General features: G+C 46.8%; 1 protein-coding gene across 1 annotated transcript in view; it reads right to left on the reverse strand.

The window, feature by feature from the left end:
- Nucleotides 1-218: 218 nt before the first annotated feature.
- The window catches only part of efnb1 (ephrin-B1), a 41,127-nt gene continuing 22,078 nt past the window's right edge, over nucleotides 219-19,267 (reverse strand). Inside the window, exons 3-5 of the mRNA XM_067257473.1 lie at nucleotides 6,410-6,502; nucleotides 3,179-3,307; nucleotides 219-816 (exon numbers count right to left, since the gene is read on the reverse strand). Of these exons, the coding sequence (XP_067113574.1) occupies nucleotides 440-816; nucleotides 3,179-3,307; nucleotides 6,410-6,502 (599 nt within the window). The 3' untranslated portion in view covers nucleotides 219-439. The remainder of the gene's footprint in view (nucleotides 817-3,178; nucleotides 3,308-6,409; nucleotides 6,503-19,267) is intronic.

Here is a 19,267-nt window from a genome sequence, read left to right on the forward strand (position 1 = left end):
CATGTCTCTGAGCAGCGGACGCTTCCATCGTTAGAAGAAGCGACAGCTGTTCTTCCAGGTCCTTTTCATCCAAACCCTGTTTGCCACTCGTCCTGCCAGAGCAGAGGACGCTCTATGGGCTTGACCATCTTACAATCCTACACATAGAATAGCAAACTGGGGGGGAAGTGTGTAATTCTAGCAAGGAGCAGGAAGAGAAGATGACAGCCCCCCCCCCACCCTCCCCCACCCCACCCCGCCGAAACTTGCCTTTGGCCTATCGAGAAACATCAAAAATGTTTCAACTACTACGTCCATGACAACCTTTTCTCATTTCGGTTTTTAGTGTCACTGTTTGGAACATCAAAAGTGTCTCTCAACATCAGACGAACAAGGTAGTTAAAAGGTCGGCCATGATCTTCCCCTGCAAGTACGCGTCCTGCTGACAGCACTGCTGGCCTCAGACCTTGTAGTAGATGTTGGCCGGGCTCTGAGGGGGCATCTCCTGGACGATGTACACCGGGTGTCCATAGTCCCCGCTCACCTTCTCGTAGTGAGGGCAGTAGTTGTTTTCTGTAGTCCTTAAGGGGATGATAATGTCGCTGGGTTCCGAGCCGGCGTTCCCGGAGCACTTGGGGCTGGCGAGCGTGCTGAGCGACAGCGCCGTGTTCCTCTGCTGGGTGTGCTTCCTGTTCCTCTTCCTCAGCTTGATCAGCAGGACGATGAGGATGATGATGATGAGGAGGAAGATGACGCATCCGGCTCCGATGGCTGCGAACAGCGCCGGCTTGGAGCTGAAGATCCCCTCCGCGGAGTTGTTCTCCTGGTTGATGGTGTCTGTGGGGGGAGGAGGGGGATCTGTTAGTGGAGGGGGGGGGGGGGGGGTTGCTAGGCAGCCTCTAAGATGGAGGCACTACTGCTGATCAGGCACAGAACTCTAATGTTGTCATGTTAGGAGGTTAAATCCTGCGAGTACGCAAACTGGCTCACTGTAAAGGAAAACAAAACATGCTTCTCCAGATATTACTGTGGGTCGAGCCAGAGGCGTCCTGACTCTGTGGCCTCAGCGAACATGTGGGGGTGTCAGTTTTCCACAGATGATAGCTTACCTCTTCATCCTGAGAAGGAGGGAAGGATTAAACTGTGTATGTTTAGCCATATGTTCAAACTCCACAAGGATGGGAGGGGGGGTGTAAGGAAGAGAAACTGTTTAAATGTATATTACCGGCACTGAGGGAAAAGAAAACACCAGTCTCTCATTAGAGACGGAGGACGAGGACTGAGTCCAATTAGAGTGGCATGCCTGTTTCCTGTGTGGTCCCCCACTATTTATAGTTCCCTACATCGCTGGTCGCTGTGCTCCCGGCCCAACACTTCACTGTCAAATCAGAGGCCAGGTTTTCACCCGGAAAGAGAGATGGACTCCAAAGTGTTCCTAAAGATCACTCAATCAACTGGATATATTCAAAGCTCATTTCCCCCACACATCTAGCAGTGTGAGTGAAGAAACAAAATTGTGGAAAAATACTGAACGTGTCGAGGTCAATAAAGGTTTATTGGTCTCTGGTCTAGGTTTACCGTTTGTGCAAGGTGTGTCGAGACAAGAAAATACCTTTTTGTTTTCCACACGTTAATAAAATTAAGACCACCTGCTGTTTGATAAGCGAGGACACGTTATCATACCATGGAACATTAGTATTGTTCCAGATCCTCTGACTGATTTTGAAACAGTGAAACTATTCATACCATAATATCTGCTCTAATGTTCAGCTTCGCACCAAACTGTAGAGCCATGCCAACACTTTTGAATGTCCTGAATAATTTATAGAAATCTATTCTGGCCATCTTTCCCCCCAGGTTAATCTGGATTCTGGTCATAAGTATATCTGTTATTTATAATGTGTTTTTCTCACTCTTGGATTCCAAAGGGCTTAATGGGCCGGTAAAAAGATTTGCATTCACATTTTATAAAACGGTATTACCTCCTACTGAGGATAAACACCATTTCATCTTTCTATCGATCCACTCATTGGCACAGGGAAAGCATTTCTGCTATATTGAGCGAATGCAGATTGCATCTATGCTCCTGTCAAAAGTAAAGCTGTAACACAACAAAAGGTCCTCGCCAAAGCATGAGGTAGCTAAAGCCTTCCACTTCAGCAGGAGAATAAGCCCTCCCCGAAGTGTCCCGAAACGTTTCCATGCTGAAATATTTGTCAGCTGAAACGTATCATTTCAGTCCCGCTGGCTGCTTGGACCATAATTCCATGCATATTCTGTCTGCTGTCCTGATTGGCTTGGAATCAGTTCTGTGTTTGTCCAGCGTTCAGCTGTAGGGTCGAGCAGACCAGCGAGATAAACCAAGCTCCAGTTTTTACAGTCCTCGTCACAACAGGTACACAAGATCGCCGCTGTCCAGGACGACAGGCTGTGATGGTGGAGACCTCCTTCCTTCTGTGAAGGTGGAGACCTCCTTCCTTCTGGTGCAGTGTAAGGAGCAGGACAGCAACTCGAGAAAAAGCGTCGCACATCAAGAAAAAATGGCTTCGCATTGAAGGCATACCTCACACTGAGAGACTTGGCAGTTCTCCAGGATCGGAGAGAAGGGGATTTCTTTTTCAGTACATCTGATTTTTATTTTTGTCCTGAAGGAGATCTAGAACCGAAGGGTCCAAACATCTTTTTAAAACTATATAAACTCCGGCAGTCTCTGCCTTCTGAGAAAACATACTTCTCGGGTGACTGAAAACCTAGCTAAACAAACGCAAAAGAACACTGTGTATATTTAAAATGTGCTTAAAACCACACCGACGGCTTTAGCAGACTAGTTCATCTTATCTCCAAACAGATCTCAGCCGAACAGATATGGTTTTAATTTTTCATTACCGCACTTGAGTACCATGTCTACTCACATTACTATTCAACATGATAAAAAGTGGAACTTTCACAAACCAAAAAAGGAGCATTCTTGTGTGTGTGTGTATGGTTTGTGTGTATGATACGCGAGTGTGTGTGTGTTTGTGTACATGTCTAAATATACGTGTTTATAGGCGGCAGCCATAAAGGGTTCAGGTTGCCTCTGCGTGACCTTGTGATGTGGTAGGTTTCATTAATACTGATCTGTGGAGCACAGAGGCAGCAGGTCGTGGGGGGGCACGGGGGCCGGGGGCCCCTCCAGACCAGCCGGGGGCATCCTCACCTTTATTACCAGGCTGCACGAACCCCCCGTCCCTCTTCTTGGGCGGGCTGGTGGGCGTATCCTTCACACCGCTGTCCTCTCGTCTCGGCTGCTCTGTGATCACCGGGTCTGGTAGAACCGTGTTAGGGTCTGCAATATCACACAAGTGAACATGGTTAGGAGTCCAGTGTGGATATCTGCAAATGCTCATGACCCCGAGTATCTTTTTCCACTAAAGCTTCCAAATGGGGTGCGGAATAGGGGCAATAGAAATTGATTCCTGTCAACTTCACTTTTTTTCTTCTTAGCTGTTATAATTCATTTCAATTAAAAACTGACAATGTGATTATTAAATCCAATAAGTATAATGTTTTAGCAACTATAACAGTCTTCGCTTTGCCAAATTAAGACCCAGTTTGAAAAAACATGTCCCTGCCAAGAGAGCTATTACTCATTTTCTCCTGTGCCATGTCTGAGATGGACGATAAGGAAACTATATTAAAGGTAATTACATTTAACTGGAAATCGATGGAAGCCTATCCAGTGTGTGTTTGACTTAAATTCACTTTGAAAAAAAGGGTGTTACTTTTTCCCCCCTGTAAAAGATTGCATAACTTACTGGTGCAGGTACACAGTTTTAACTGTGAAATTCTTTTATTTCTAACATGGGCTTTTAATCTTGAGGATCTGCCTGATGTTTTCCACGCTGTGTGGATGTCGGCCTCAGCACAGCAGGGTGTCTCCTACCTCTAAAGAGGAGCATTCCCCCTGAGGGAGTAACATGACCGCTCAAATTCAAACTCTGCTGATTCAGAACTCTGGATATCTGTGTTTCACCATCCATTCGCACATTTGTTTTATTTTTTAATCTCTACTCTTGATGTGTGATTGTCTCTGGTCAGCACCTCTCTGTCACAGACCGTCTCTGGAGGAGAGGAGCACTCACTCAACTGCTCCTCACAAGGTTTCTTCCACTTCTCTCTGAGTTTTCCTGGGAGTTTTGCCTTGTCTTTGAGGGTTTAGGTTGGTTTAGGTGCAGTTCTGTGGGCGTATGTGCCCACTTTGACACTGCTTGTAAAAAGGGGTATACAAATAAAAATTTGATTTGAAAGGCTGGTTTGATCATTGGGATGTGTTTACTGCTCAGCGAAGTGCCACAGCATTCACCACCTCACCACCAGAACCCTGAAGACTAGCCAGCATTCACCACCTCACCACCAGAACCCTGAAGACTAGCCAGCATTCACCACCTCACCACCAGAACCCTGAAGACGAGCCAGCATTCACTACCTCACCACCAGACTTTGTAGACTACCCAGCATTCACTACCTCACCACCAGACTTTGTAGACTACCCAGCATTCACCACCTCCCCATCAGACTTTGTAGACTACCCAGCATTCACCACCTCCCCATCAGACTTTGTAGACTACCCAGCATTCACCACCTCACCATCCCATTTCATGGACGAGTGGCTGATAATTGCATATTATCTGATGTTCACACACAGGTTGATATATGAGGTTGGCGGTTTGCAGTGGTGTCTGGCGGCTGTATCATCTGATCTACATCGGCAGCTTTGAGAAATGCACGGCCGTGTCTGTGTGTTCCGTCCCACCACCCCACCCAAGTACTGTCCAACAAAGCATGAAAAAGACCCTAAAATATATATTTAAAAAATGCAACTAAGTACAAAGCTCTGAAATGTGAAAGACGACTCTCCTTTGTCCAACAATCCCCCTCTCCTACTGTTCGCTTGTTAGGATGGAATTTGCTCCGGATGTTTCGACGTGAATGCAACGTTTCCTTGTTTCCTCAAGCAACATGTGGTTTCTCCGAGGATAAAGAACACCATGAGTCACTGCCGGGGAATATGCCCCGATCCTTTGGCAAACACAATGTACCCTGACCTCAGACACGATCACATCATAGTCCTAAACCCTAAAGTAATAAACCGTTCCAACTGAATCTACTTGCACGTGACAGATACGGTAACAACCCAGATCATCTACACATCGTCTCCTGGTTCTCCACATAACGACACTCTGTGTCACAGAACTCTGCGCAAACTAATCTTGGGACAGACAAAAGGAATGTTAGGCCTGCTACGCTATGTATTAACTCAAGACAGCTATATAAATAATCCCCTAACAACGCTATCTCTGCTGTGAGAGTCTTATCGGCAGTCCTTTTTGTCATTTGTTTGTTTTGTATGTGTGGACCAGGACTAGGGAGGGATTGGGAGTGGCCCTGACACTCCTCGCATGAGGTCTGTGGGCCAAGCAAACGCCTTCTCACAGCCCCGGCGAGACGGTTAGTATATTAACCAGAGGTTAAGCAGAGGAGGAGAGACCATGATGAATGATGGTATCTACATGGAGATCAACAGATTTTTCCGCTGGTCTCATTAGTTCCAGCAGGATGATTGTGCATGCCATGTATGTCTCTATGCCTTCATCACATCGATTTCTGCTGGAATGCTTTTGCGTCTGCCTCGTAATCCACTGTCAGCTTGGTAATTTATTGAGACAAATGTATATACATGCTGCACAGTGTTATTTATAAAGCTATACAGGGCACGCCATGGCAGATTAGACAGATGACATGACTGAGAACGCCTTGGAACTCCTGACCTATTTATCTCAGCACTCTGACATTCAGCTAAGGAGCACTTGGAGCTGCTAGTTAATTCGGCTAATACTGTCAACGCTTGTTTTGAGTTTGCGGCGGTGTGTGAGAGACAGGGTTTAAACGCGTTTCAGTGAGCGACTAGTTGTCAGTGATGCAGTTCCGTTCACCCCGAGTCACCCAGAAAAAGAGCTAAACTGTGAACGGTTCTGGAATGTTTAAGATCTTTCCACAGCCTCTTATACTGAGAACGCTGGTATGTGAGAGAAAGTGTCTCTCTCTGTGTTTACAGAAACGCCTTCCTCCCTTTTCACTCTACCCAACAGTGGAGAACACAGTATTTTGTGATGTCTGAAGCCTTTACTTTACGAGAGATGAAGTCACTGGGAGACTTTCCACAGACTGAGCTCTGGAGTGGTGCGTCCACAGTAAAAACCCACGCCCGGGCGTCTGGCTTCGTGAACAATAGCTCATGAAACGTTTTTCTAGCGCTGCAGTCTTGACAGTACTCAAACAAAGCTTTCATTATCGCTCATCCATACACACATCCTGCCTGGCTCTTTTGTGACGCCATTTTACTGCTTTTCCTACATTCCAGCCAAGCTGTGTGCAGAAGCAGACTCACCCTGGCCCACTTTCATGACGATCTTCATGGATAGGGTGTCGCAGACGCCTCCTTCTCGGTTCTCCAGTCCCTCCAGGGTCCCGTTCGATGTCGCTGTGATGGGAGAGACAGGAAATGGAACGTTAATTATAATTACAACCCCTCAGAATTAATGTATGCTTTTGATTTGTTTGTTCATGGGTAGAGAAAAAAAAAATTGATATCCACACACACACACACACACACACACACAGACACTGGAGAATTAAATAGAGGGCTTGGTTAACAGAGCTTCCTGCATAAAGTCTAAAACTGGGCAGCGCATCGCATGCACGGTTACAAGCAATCTTATCACAAGCACCAGGTAAGGGATTGTAATGTAAATGTTCTGGTTGATTCCTACAGCAGGTTTTGAGTCCATGGAAACAGCAGTTTGAGCTGTATCTTAGACACCAACAATGTATGAATACGAGGCTCTGTGTTTCTCACATCTGTATACAGAGAAGGAAATGGAGGAATAAAAAAAACTTTGAGAGGGCTCTCTGCTTACTAAGACAAGGCTGTGATAGTAATCTGATCCCACGGGAATATGGTGGCTTTCAAAACACTCCTGTAATCATACACGTGGAGAGGTAGCTGCACAGTCCAACATTTTTATGTGGTAATCACATTTCTAACCCACCTCTCACCCTCCCTCCCCAAAGCTTAAAGAGGTTTTTGTTCTTTCGTTTTTCTTTTTTTGCTGAAGAAACGTACCAAACATTTGGCAAGGCAAGTTATGCCAAAAGCAATTATGGCAAGCTGCAAATGCCAAGGGCTTAGCTTTCTCTTTGGGCATGCCTTGTAATTAGAGACTGGGTGGCACAGTGGCCTAAAGCCCTTATCGGAGGGGCTGTCCTTCCCATCAGCATCCATCGTGGGGGCCAGAGGAGGGTGAGGAGGGGAGAGGGAGAGGGAGGGTGAGGCCAGGCCAACAGGGTCTCTGTACCCCTGTGATGGCTCCCTCCTCCCTGCTTCCCAAGGACTCAAGTCACAGAAACAGGGCTGACCCGGAGAGAAAGGCCAGGAGTGTGAATGTGGATCAGGGTCTTGAAGAGGCTTTCAGCCCACAGGCGAGAGGGGCGTGTCCATGCTGAGGAGAGACCGTGCCCCGCCCAGGCCCATCTGAGTCCTTTGAGAGCTGATCCCTGGGTGGGTCACCTCCGCTGCTTGCCCTGCTCCATCCTCCCCCCTCACCACCTCCTGAAGGAACAGCACCTCCCTTCCAGATCCTCATTAAGAGTCATGAATGAGTTTCCATGTAGGAGAGTGTTTGACTAATAAGGTCCCTCTCCAGGAGAACCAAGGGGCTTCTCAGAGGAGCTCTGCCCAGCGTCAGGGGGCTGCTGAGAATAGGGCCATGGCTCCTCTCCAGCATAGGTACCCCAGCACCCCAGAGGCCAGGAGGGGGGCATAATTACTCTCTTTATCCTCGTTTTGTTTTGCATTTGTCAAGGATGCCATTAGTAGACAAGACGCACACAAAAGCGGGTTCATGAATATCTTTAGGGATGAGTTTGTGATTATATAGCTGGTCCCATGGAGAAGAGAGTGAGAGACTGGGATGTTTGTCTGAAAGAGTCTACAATTAAAAGAGAGTGAATTAAACACACAAAAAACAAGGCTTGAAAAGGCTTTACATTCAGTTTATTAATAATTCACAGGCAGCTACGGCATTCCTGTTTAAGACACTTGAATAGAACATTATTCATCAGGTAACAGGCTTGGAAAGCAGTGACACTATCGCACCGAGGGAGAGGAGAAAGAGTCAGGCTCTCCTCCTCTACCTGCTGACCTCAGCTGATTACATTACCTGCTAGTCTCCCTCATGTCTCACACCCAATCACGTATTCAGCTACTCTATTTAGCCACTATCTCAAAGAGAGACTACAGCTTTGTCTGGGAGAAACTCGAGACAAACTGCTGTTGGATTTGAATAAAAGTGACAACCTGACCGTCAAGGGTTCAGATCAACTCCAGAAGGAAAACCCAAGATACACTTCATTAGTCTTCTCTGATTGCGTTAATTATGTAGCAGACTGTCCATGTTTTCTGGGAGTCGGGGGTTTGTATCAAAAGCTCTGAATTCCTCAGATAGAATCTGTTCAGATTATCGTAACACTTTATAACTCATTTTGGCAAGAGGGAGACTCATCAGACAGGGGCTTGTCTTGTTAGTTTAAAGCGCTTGACGAATGGAGAATGGATGTGAAGAAAAAACCCAGGACAACCCTGGAGCGATCAATAGCCACACTTAACCCAGGGAACAAATTGTGTTTTAGTTTTCTGTATGGATCCTTAACGCCCTCTCAGACGGAGGGCGGGCAGTGAGAAGGAGTGCTGCCCCCAATGATGTCACGACTATTAAGATGCCTTCGCCTGGGAGACGTGCCAGGCGCCAAGCGAGTCACCATGCACAACGTGGGCATGCCCCCGTGCCCGCGAGGCAGACAGACAACTCTATCCAACCGAGACCTCCTAACATGGGCCACTCCTCACCCTATCGCAGGGTTTTATTGTGCTCTGGAAAAGGGTGCTGTATGACACACACTTTTATGATGAGATAAGGAAATTAAGCTCTTTATGGGTCTGTGTAGCTGCCTGAGACCCACTGGTCGTTACTGATGTGCACAGTAGAGATGCGTTTGTTTGGACTAGCAGCTCTCTGGGGAAGAGCTGAGGAGCCCCTGGCCGGCAGACTTAGTTGGCCTCAGCATACCAAGATCAACCTTTGAACTGTGAAAACATCCTTCAGCACAGGATATGAAACAGGGTGTGAGGACCAGGTCATCATCACTTCCATCTCACACACAGCTGCTGAAATGAACTTCTGTTTTCAGGGGAACTTGGGTTCATATTTCACAACGTAGAGGGGTTCACAGTGAGATATTAGCTTGGTTCCTTGTGAAGCAATAACACACAAGTATTTATCATCCGTATTCGAAAATCCCAGTCACTATACAAACCTTGAAACTGTGGGAAAACGATTTTCTTCAGAAGTAAATTACTTATTTGAACAAGTAGAAGTTAAGAAAAATGTATATCTGTTTCAGTGGACTCTGGAAATCTTTATTCCTGCCTTTTCACTACTTTTCCACAGGCCGTAAGATATTTTTTTTCCAAGACTAAATAAATAATTATATAAAAATGAAAACAGTATGCGGAGTATAGTTTACTTTCATTGAAGATGAATTTAACAAATCTGAAAAGGTAAACGCATACATCAAATGGGAGAAACGGGAATTCTTGTTAATTTTCTGAAGTTGAAATAAAAATGACTTAAATCTACCCTGAGAAAAACACACCAATTATAAAAATCCCCTTGAGAAAGCTTGAGCCTTTCTGCTTGAATCATGGCATGGCTGTGTGGGGCTCTACCACCGGGAGGAGAACTGGCATTATCACATCATTAATTTGCCAAGACCAGGCCCTCTGTCCTGCCGTGTGTGGGTTGGGGGGAGGGGTCTGCCACGACCGTAAAACAAAACGTACGGATGCTTGTTGGTTTCTCCTTTAGCACCTCAAATTAACTCGAGCATGTTTACTCCTCTACCTTCCTCTTATCCCCTCAGGTGGACAGGAGTCCAGACACACACTGTCTAGCGAGTTATACCCGCGCAAACGCCTAGAGATAATCTTCCATTTTGCAATAAAGTATTTTGTTGCAGAATTTTTTTTTTTTTTCTTTTATTGTGAGTACGGTTCTTAAGTTATTTGTTTTCATGAGATTTTCTAGGACTGGCTTGTCCCCACAAGTATCCACTGAAATGCAGAGTGTTTCTTCTCTACATAAACACAGTAACTGTCATTTGAAGTTGTTGCAATTTTCCTTTGTGTGAAGAAAACACAACGCTAACTGGAAGTATGTACTGTGAGGAAAACATCGGGCGTCTCTGGGTACATTTCTGAACATAAACAGAACACGTATACACAAACTGGCTAAATGAGGCGGAAACAGTCCTGAACTCAGACTCCGTCCTCAGTTTGGCTTCACAATCCAGAACTAGATTAAACACACACGGCTGATTTTCCTCATGTTTTCTTTAACATGTCAATAAGGAATGGGGACATAGAGTATAATGTACACGACCCAGTAGGGTTACATCTGTTCATTGAGCAATAACAGGCTGTACAGAGGAGATAATCATGTATGCATGAATCCACACATACATACAACATATTCATATAAATCACACACACTGACATGTTTGCCAGAGGCTCGTACTTAACCAAATACAGCCCATGCAAAATGGATCGCAAAGGCCAAGTCATGACAGTAGCATGATTCTCCTCACAGCTTAAATAGGAGCGGCATCTTTGCCCCAAATCCACAGTGACATGTCTGAGCCACGCCCCCTCTGACAGGCGAGCAGGTAATCTGCGTCAGCGCTGAGAGGACCCTCCCCTGCGTCTGACAGGACCCTCCCCTGCCTCTCTAAACCCAGAGACGAGCAGCAGGGTGAAGCCGTGGAGCAAACAGGCCAAAACAAACAGAGGAGCGTCTTTAAAAGGCCTCGATGAGCGATCGGCTCGATCGGCTTAAGGGATAAAATGGGTCGTTGTGAACTCAACTCCCAGATGAGCGCAGGGAGGAGTGGGGCAGACACCCTGACAGGACCCAGAGGGATTCACTCTGCTGAGATGAGGGTCCTGCTCCTAACTGACCCTCACAGAATAACCACTCAGGGGACACGCAAAGCTTGGCTGCTCAACCTACATTTCACTTCCATCAAAAACAAAGACGGTTGTTAATCATACATGTCGTATTCACCAAAGTATTGCTATAGTGTACATTATACAATCAGATATCCTAATAAATAAAATAACAGTTAAAATAGATCCATAATCATCCAGTTCTTTTTAGACTGATGGTATCAGCTACTGTGGAGATTCTGGAGAGGGAAGTGATTTGTTTTCTGCTTCCTAATGTCGACATTCTGGTGTTGGGAGGGAAGGCCCAGTGGTTGCAGATCGGGGCGGGAGAGCAGCCTCGACCACAGCCTGCCCCATCAGAGTGAGGCGGGGGAAGCAGCCTCGACCACAGCCTGCCCCATCAGAGTGGGGCAGGGGGAGCAGCCTCGACCACAGTCTGCCCCATCAGAGTGGGGCGGGGGAGCAGCCTCGACCACAGTCTGCCCCATCAGAGTGGGGCGGGGGAGCAGCCTCGACCACAGCCTGCCCCATCAGAGCGGGGCAGGGGGAGCAGCCTCGACCACAGCCTGCCCCATCAGATCAGCCACAGCTGACCAGCCTGCTGCCAAATTAAGCTGAGGGGCTGGAGCGGAGATTTCAGCGCTGCCACCAGATTACAGCACACTCAGGCTTGGCAATGATATTAAGGACGACCTTTAAATCCCCAGGACCAGCTGCACCCTGGGAGCCCGAGACCTGGAGGGGGAGGGGGGGGCGTCGCTCCGCCAGCTCACATCACAATGAGACCACAGGCTCGCAACTCCACATCTCCACAAGCAGGGGGGGCTTTGACGGAAATGAGGGGAGACGTTTTTTAATTTCCCCCGCTGAACCTGTCAGCGGGCTTTGTGAAGGTTCCTGTGGGAGGAGACTAGGATGTGGGTGAGGAGGCTAGGAGGTGTGTGAGGAGGTAGGAGGTGTGTGAGGAGGTAGGAGGTGTGTGAGGAGGCTAGGAGGTGTGAGGAGGTAGGATGTGTGTGAAGAGGCTAGGAGGTGTGTGAGGAGGCAGGAGGTGTGTGAGGAGGCTAGGAGGTGTGTGAGGAGGTAAGAGGTGTGTGAGGAGGCTAGGAGGTGTGTGAGGAGGTAGGAGGTGTGTGAGGAGGCTAGGAGGTGTGTGAGGAGGTAGGAGGTGTGTGAGGAGGCTAGGAGGTGTGTGAGGAGGCAGGATGTTTATGAATGTTGTCTCTCAAGCACGTCTGTGAGACGAGTTTAATATTTCCACAACAGGGTTTTGTGTTATGCCAAACACTACAGCTTTCAAGTCTCTCAGATCTTTTTTACATTTATATTTGGACAGAAGTCAAGCGTAAATTGCAACCTCAACATTTATTTAAGTTCCATTTGACTTCATTCATGAATAGGTTTGTTTGTCAGTGCTCAACAGGGACTGGAGAATAAGTAGTTTTTCCCAAATCCTAAGTTTAACAGGCATATCTGTAATTACACACACACAGCCAGGCTAGATCAAAGCTGCAGCCATGTTTAAAGATGATGCACAGGCTTGGTAATTGTTTGCCTTTGGGGAGGCAGCATTTCTGACAGAAATAGTGAGCTGGAGAGAGTCTGGAGGAGAGGTCCATCATCTCCGCAGCACTGGTGACTGAAACCCTAACTCTGGTGCAGCCGACCAACATAGAGTGTGACGCTACCTTCAAGACAGCGCCTGGATCTTCCTGCCAGCTGGGAGTATTTCGTTTCACTCTAAGGAAACTACAGATAATACCCAAGTCTTCCAGGCACACCAGAGGCGCTTCTTTGGAGACCTCCACTGAGGAAGCAAACACTTGATACTGCTTTCAAAGATCCTTTATCCTGAAGGTCATGCCGAGAGGAGGATTAACTGGAAAATATCACGGATGAGAAGCATGCCGTTTCAGTTTTGGTCGAACTGCTACATAAAAAATGGCTTTTGAGAAATACGTTAAAATAATCCGAGGAGGTTAAAGTATTGACGATAATCTAACCTAACCAGTTCACGCAACAGCTAATTTAACACTGCACAGAACAACAACAAAAGTAATCTATTTTCTCCATCAAATAAAAAGATCCTAACCAAAGAACAAACTATTCTCTTGGACAGAGGTTTCCACCAGAACCTCCCCTGAGGAACTGCATTCTCTTTCTCATCTTTTCTGCAGAAATCTTGGCAGAAGAGTTTGGATGGAAATTGCATGTTACGAGAATGGAGTAGCCTCATAGATCCTTGTCCTTCCAGAGCAGAGGCCTCCAGCCCCCCGGTGTCTGGGCTGAACCCGCCCTCCCTCCCAAGGGCACATGGGATATTCACTATACTACCACATCTGGGTTTTACACTTTCTCCATTTTCCATGGGGACAACTCAAAAACGAACATCTTAAAACTAAAAACGGCCTTATGGTAGCGCCGTATTCCGCCACATCGAGCCGTGCCTCCATCTTCAGTTAGACTAAAAACATAGAAGCTGACATCATTAAACTGCATAATTATGGTTACACATCATGCCGTTGAGTACTGCAAATATTTGCAAGGGCAGATGTGCAACATGAATAATGCCAGCATAACTATTCATCTTGCTTATCGTGATCATTCAACATTAATAATGATAAAGTAGTTCAAACAGCAAGCCAAGCTGCAGAGGATAATGGAGGAATAAGGTAGAGAGAGAGTTTCATTTGGTCATGAATCAGTCAGGATATCATCACGCCTGCAGTGTCACTGCCTGTCACAGTGGTGCAGTCCACACCAGGAGGGATTGGTGCAGTCAACACCTGAGGGCATTCCTACAGTTCGGCTAAAGAGATCAACACAACACCTTCGAACCTGTGTATCTGCCCATCTTAAACATCCTGAGTGCTGAATATACAGTACGTAATTTAATATTTGAACTCGAGCAAATTGTCTCTGATGGGAAACACATTAAAAGTGTCATGCGATTCCCCGGCCAAGCAGGGGGTTCATTGAACCAACAGACTTCACTAATTTCCAAAGACAAATCACAGCCTCCCGGCACTAGCACCGAGTCTATGCTTATCTTTTATTTATGTTTAAGTGATGGATGTTTAAATGAGAAAAAAGGCCGTCTTAGCTTGCTCCCTGTGAAGCCTCTCAGTCCGTCCAGGACTGACAGCACTGGGACTAAACAGCCTCCTAAAATCCAATAGATGCCACGAGAATTTATGTCCGGGAGCAAACGGAGGGGTGAGATAGCGGTGGACCCAGCCTGGGACTGGAACTCTTATCACGTCTCTGAACTCCAGAGGAAAAAGTAGATTTGCGGCAAAAGGAAATAAAAGGTCTGATATACAGAAAGCTCATTACAGATTTATTTGGTGAGTTTGAAGACTCACTTGCTCTGTTTGGGTTCGAGTTATCCATCCAGTGCCTCCAGCAATCAGGCCGAGCCATGAATTCCATTCTGGTCATTACTTCAACACATAACTCTTTATTCGTCCTGCGTTGCCATAGTTACCGATGATACAGCACACCTACTGATAGGCCAGTAGTGCCACAGCTACGAACCAATCACACAACACTGACTGCAAACCTGACACGATAGCTTTTTCTGCTAACAAAACACAAGTGAGATGAAGTGTACTTCAGCAATTATCTCTGTTAACCTCGACTCAGTGACTGTGTAAACAATATTCAACTGACTTCATCTTCCTGACGTGCGTTTGGTCTACTGGGACGTAGCCACTTTCAGCCGAGTCACAAGAACAAGTCCGTCTTTTAGGATGAAACTCAACAGAAACGACAATGTTGCAAGACATTTTTAGGGCTCTTCACGTCATTGTTATTTTGTCATTTTTTTGGATCAGACAGTGATTTGTTAGGATGAAAGGCCAAGGGTTCCCTTGAGAGTCTGTCTGCTGATAACCCTTAGGGGTGATTAAGTCAGCAAAAGAAAACACTTCCAACGTTCCCTGTAGCAGCAGAGGACGTCTTCTAAATGAGAGCGACTCGTGAGCTCCGTGTTAGCACATCTATTTGATTTAGAGCCACAATAAACAGTGAACTTTGTATTTAGAAAAAAACATCCCTCCCATCGCAGCATGTAGCTTCTCTGGTGTCTCAGCTAAGACGAATGAAAGAGGGGAAGAGCCTCGTCTCTCCTCGCTGCGCCGGCTGTCTGCTGGATCTGACAGAACCCCGACTGACCTATTCATGGTGCCCTTCTGATGTCATCGATTGAGCAGGTTTAAGTCAACAGTGACTTATGAAACCCTGGCCTACGACACAGGCGGGCTCAACAGCCATTCCTCTGCCAGGAGTGAGACGAACTGTTTGCAAAGAGGAATTTCACATACAGCAAAAACTTGGTTAGTTTTTTTTTCACCCGCCAAGATTTCATTAGGACTGCTCCCATTTATCTTAATGACATATAAGTGAACACTATGAGAGCAAGTTATTTTTCCACTTTTCTGATCATAATCTACGACATTATTTACAATTACCGCGTTCAGAACAATGGAGTATTCCTTGTCCAACAGCTTGCCGTGCTCTGGGGCAAGTCCAAGAGGTCCGAAATACGAATAAAATTAAGTTATTTCCAGTTGTTGCTGAGCAGTTTGTTGGAACATTATCGTCTGCCTTCCTAAGAAGAGACCACTCGCCTCCAGTCATGAATATGAGAGGGAGCTCACAAAGAGGTAATTGGAGTTAAATTAGTCTTCAGCTGCACCCACGGGGAACTGGGGGCAGAATCATTACCCTGCAAGACATTCAATGATAACAATGTCCCTGAACGCGTCACCCTGGAGGCCCTAAAGGCCAGGGTAGTTACCTGGGGAAATTGCTATGGAAACAGGGTGTATGCTGAAAGATGAGTTGATGCGGCATATCAAGTACATCTCGGTTAATATCAGAAGGATATGTCAATAGTCTTAGTCTTCCACAGGTGACAAAAGAACCTGCATAGTCCCTCTTGAAACTGTCTTTATTGCCACTCAGAAGTTCTCCACAAACTGTTTTGGAAACTGTAAACAAATAATGAGCTTACAGTCGTCAAGCCATCCACATTTGCAATTCTAAACTAATTTGTTAAACTTTGGTTTTATCTTCTTCGCCAGAACACCAAATCTAAAGATTAACAGTCTGGACAGCAAACAATTAACATTATTTTGCAACCAAAGTGAGAATACATAAATTACAAAAAACTAGCAGGGAAGGAACGGAAACGCAGACAGATGTAAAGAGGATGATAACATTGAGACTAGCTTCTCCACACTCTCAGTAAGACTGACTCTGATCTCCACACAAATCTACGACCACGCCCATCAGATTCATTTGCTTTAGAAGTGTACTTATCCTGAGCTCTCAGAGATATTCACAACCACACCGGGCACCGTGGAAACCCCCTGGTTCTCAGTTCAGGGAAATACGACCCCCGACACTGCGGCCACTGAGAGAATAAAACGAACCTGGTGATTCTCATTCCTCATCTGTGGCACATGAACAATGTTGGCTGCAGCCCGTTATGAGAGCTGAGGCTTGCACAACTGAACATCAAAGCCAGGGTTGTGTCCTCACAATGGGAATCATATGTTATTTATTCCAAACTGACCGGTTATTCAACTTCCATCCCAGTCAGTTCAGGAAAGATTCCAATCGCACCACGAAGGTGCGGTCTAAACCTGCAATGGTAACCAATAAATAATCATTTACTCCTGGAGAGTCAAGCTGCCCCTGGATGATTAAAGTCTCCTGACCTCAGTGAACACTCGTGACCCGCACACCACTTGTGCATCACGGCTCCTTGGTTAAGACCAGATTATTCCTGATGAAACAAACCATTAGAAACAGGACTTCGGAGGACCACTTGAACTCAGAGATAAAAAGAAGCCTTTCAACTGAACATTTTGCGGTCTTCATTTTTCAGCTCTTCCAGCTTTTTAATGCTCCTCCAGAGAGCATGGAACAAATGTTTCCATCAGCGATCATGCTTTCTACATTAGCTATTCTCTTCAACTGTACCAGTCCCTTTCCTCTCAGTCATGAACCTAATGCTCCTGCATGACTTTTCCACATTCCCACTTAGCAGTACACAACTACATTACTTTTCCACTGGGGTGAAAAAAACGTAGGTGAAAATAATGTAGAATAAATAATAAAGTACCATGTTTGACAAACATGCATGCATGATCTCCTGCAGTATAAAGCCTGTCCACCTATCCAGCAGCATGAACACCTCACCAGGTCTGGCCCGGGTGCAGAGAGCCTGGAATTGGGGGGTCTGGAAGTGACGCGCAGACAGTTGGACGTGTCATGGCGTAAGATGGAGCGCTGCGGATGACATCATTCCCGGGGCTTGGTCAGAGATTAGAGCCAGCTGCCCCAGGAGCCTTCATGACAAATCTCCTCCTTTCCTCCCTCTTTGCCCTCCACGTCCCTCTGTTCTCCTCCCTCCCTCCCTCTTCTTCTTCTTCCTCCCTACCTATCTCATCCCTTCCCCTCCCTCCCTGCTCTCCCTCCCTCCCTTCCACCCCCCCCCGCCTCCCCTCCATCCCTCCCTCTCCTCCGCTCTGAGGGAGCCAGCGGCGCTATATCTGGCCCAATTACAGAGCAGCTCCCTCTTCTTCCGTGACAGCTCTCCTGGCCACTCTCTGATGAACCCGATATGAAAGAGAGCTCTGGAGGGGTTAACTGTGTCCGGCCGCGGCAGGACAGCCGGACTGAGAGGACCCAGGATGGAGCTGAGAGACGCCGGGGGAGAATCCTGCTGCACCGCGTCATGAGAACACAGTCATGTCTGCAGCTTTCTGGCTCCATTTGTGTTTGACATCCGTCTGAATTAGCAGCAAACTACTCCAGAGTCAAGTCCAGTTAGCCAGCTGGACCTGTAACAGAAGCCAGCTAACTGGACAAACAAGTGATCCAGTCGTGGTGAGAGTAAACAGCTTGTTGAAGTAATAACTGGCTCTTACTGCTGACAAACTAGATACACATCTTTCAGGATATTCTGTCAAACAGTGTGTTTTTTTCTCGGTTTTGTGTGTGATGCACTCAAATGTGAAAAGTCTCTGAATCAAGGCTCCCACTGTTGAATGATGAAACAAACTTGATGAAATGAGATGAAAGACTGGGATTGTGATGGCGTTGGACTGAAGATCTTCAAAGCTGCGCTGGGTATCACTGAAAGACTGATTTATAAACAGAGATAGAGATATGGGGAAATGCTCTACACAAGCTCTTGACTAGTTTGAGCTCAGATGAACTTGCTGTGAGGCTGTCTTTCTACCGTATCGGCAAGGAAACGCCGTTTACAAACACACAGAGTGACATCATGGAATCAATACTTTCAAACAAAAACATTGGGCCTGTTTCAGGTTATTTTTAGTGTTAATTTCCATTACACTGAATACTGCAGTAGAACAGTGCTGTTAGATATCCCCTCATATTCTATGTGCTATCACCTGCTCCCAAGTTTGTACAAAAAAATACTGAATATTACTGGTTGTGGTGACACGACGAAGACAAATCACTGGATTAAAGTATTTCATGACGAAATCCCCCCCCCCCCTCACACACACACACACTCTCCCTCCCCTGTCTTTTAGAAGGGCGTCCTTGAGCAGAACCTCCCTCCCACCTGGAGTGGCAGCTGTCTCTCTGAATCCCCATCAGGCCCTCAGGTCACAGCGAGTCTGTGCCTCTGAAGACCCAGCCAGCGGAGGCTGTCGAGCCCCCTGCCTGGACGAGCCCCCTGCCTGGACGAGAGGCCTGCCTCTCATCCTCTCCCTTCCCCAGAACACCGGGAGGCTGTCCTCTTTAAAACAGCAACACACGATAGGCACAGACCGACCCTCAAGTGTTTAGTTTGAGGGATTTCTGTTCTTTGGATAAGTCTGTTTCTCTCGTTACAGCTTTGCGGTCTCGCTCTGCCAAACGGCTCAGGGTCTGGAGTTGACATCAGGGGGTAATCAATGACACCCCTCCTGTTGAGACTAGAAGGTCTGACAGGGGGGCAGACACGGCTCATGAGGGAAGGGGGAGAGTTGACCACCACCCCTACTGATCCCCATGTTTACCCAGGGACTCGACTAGGCTAACTGTGCGGCGCAGACCCACCCATCGTGAGTCGGCCCACGCCTGCTCCCACTGAGATAATCCTCCCCAGTAAACAACGGTGGAGGGAATCATGACAGAGAGGATATCTCTGATTCCAAAGTC

This window comes from Osmerus mordax, chromosome 19, assembly GCF_038355195.1.
Source record: "Osmerus mordax isolate fOsmMor3 chromosome 19, fOsmMor3.pri, whole genome shotgun sequence".
Taxonomy (NCBI): domain Eukaryota; kingdom Metazoa; phylum Chordata; class Actinopteri; order Osmeriformes; family Osmeridae; genus Osmerus; species Osmerus mordax.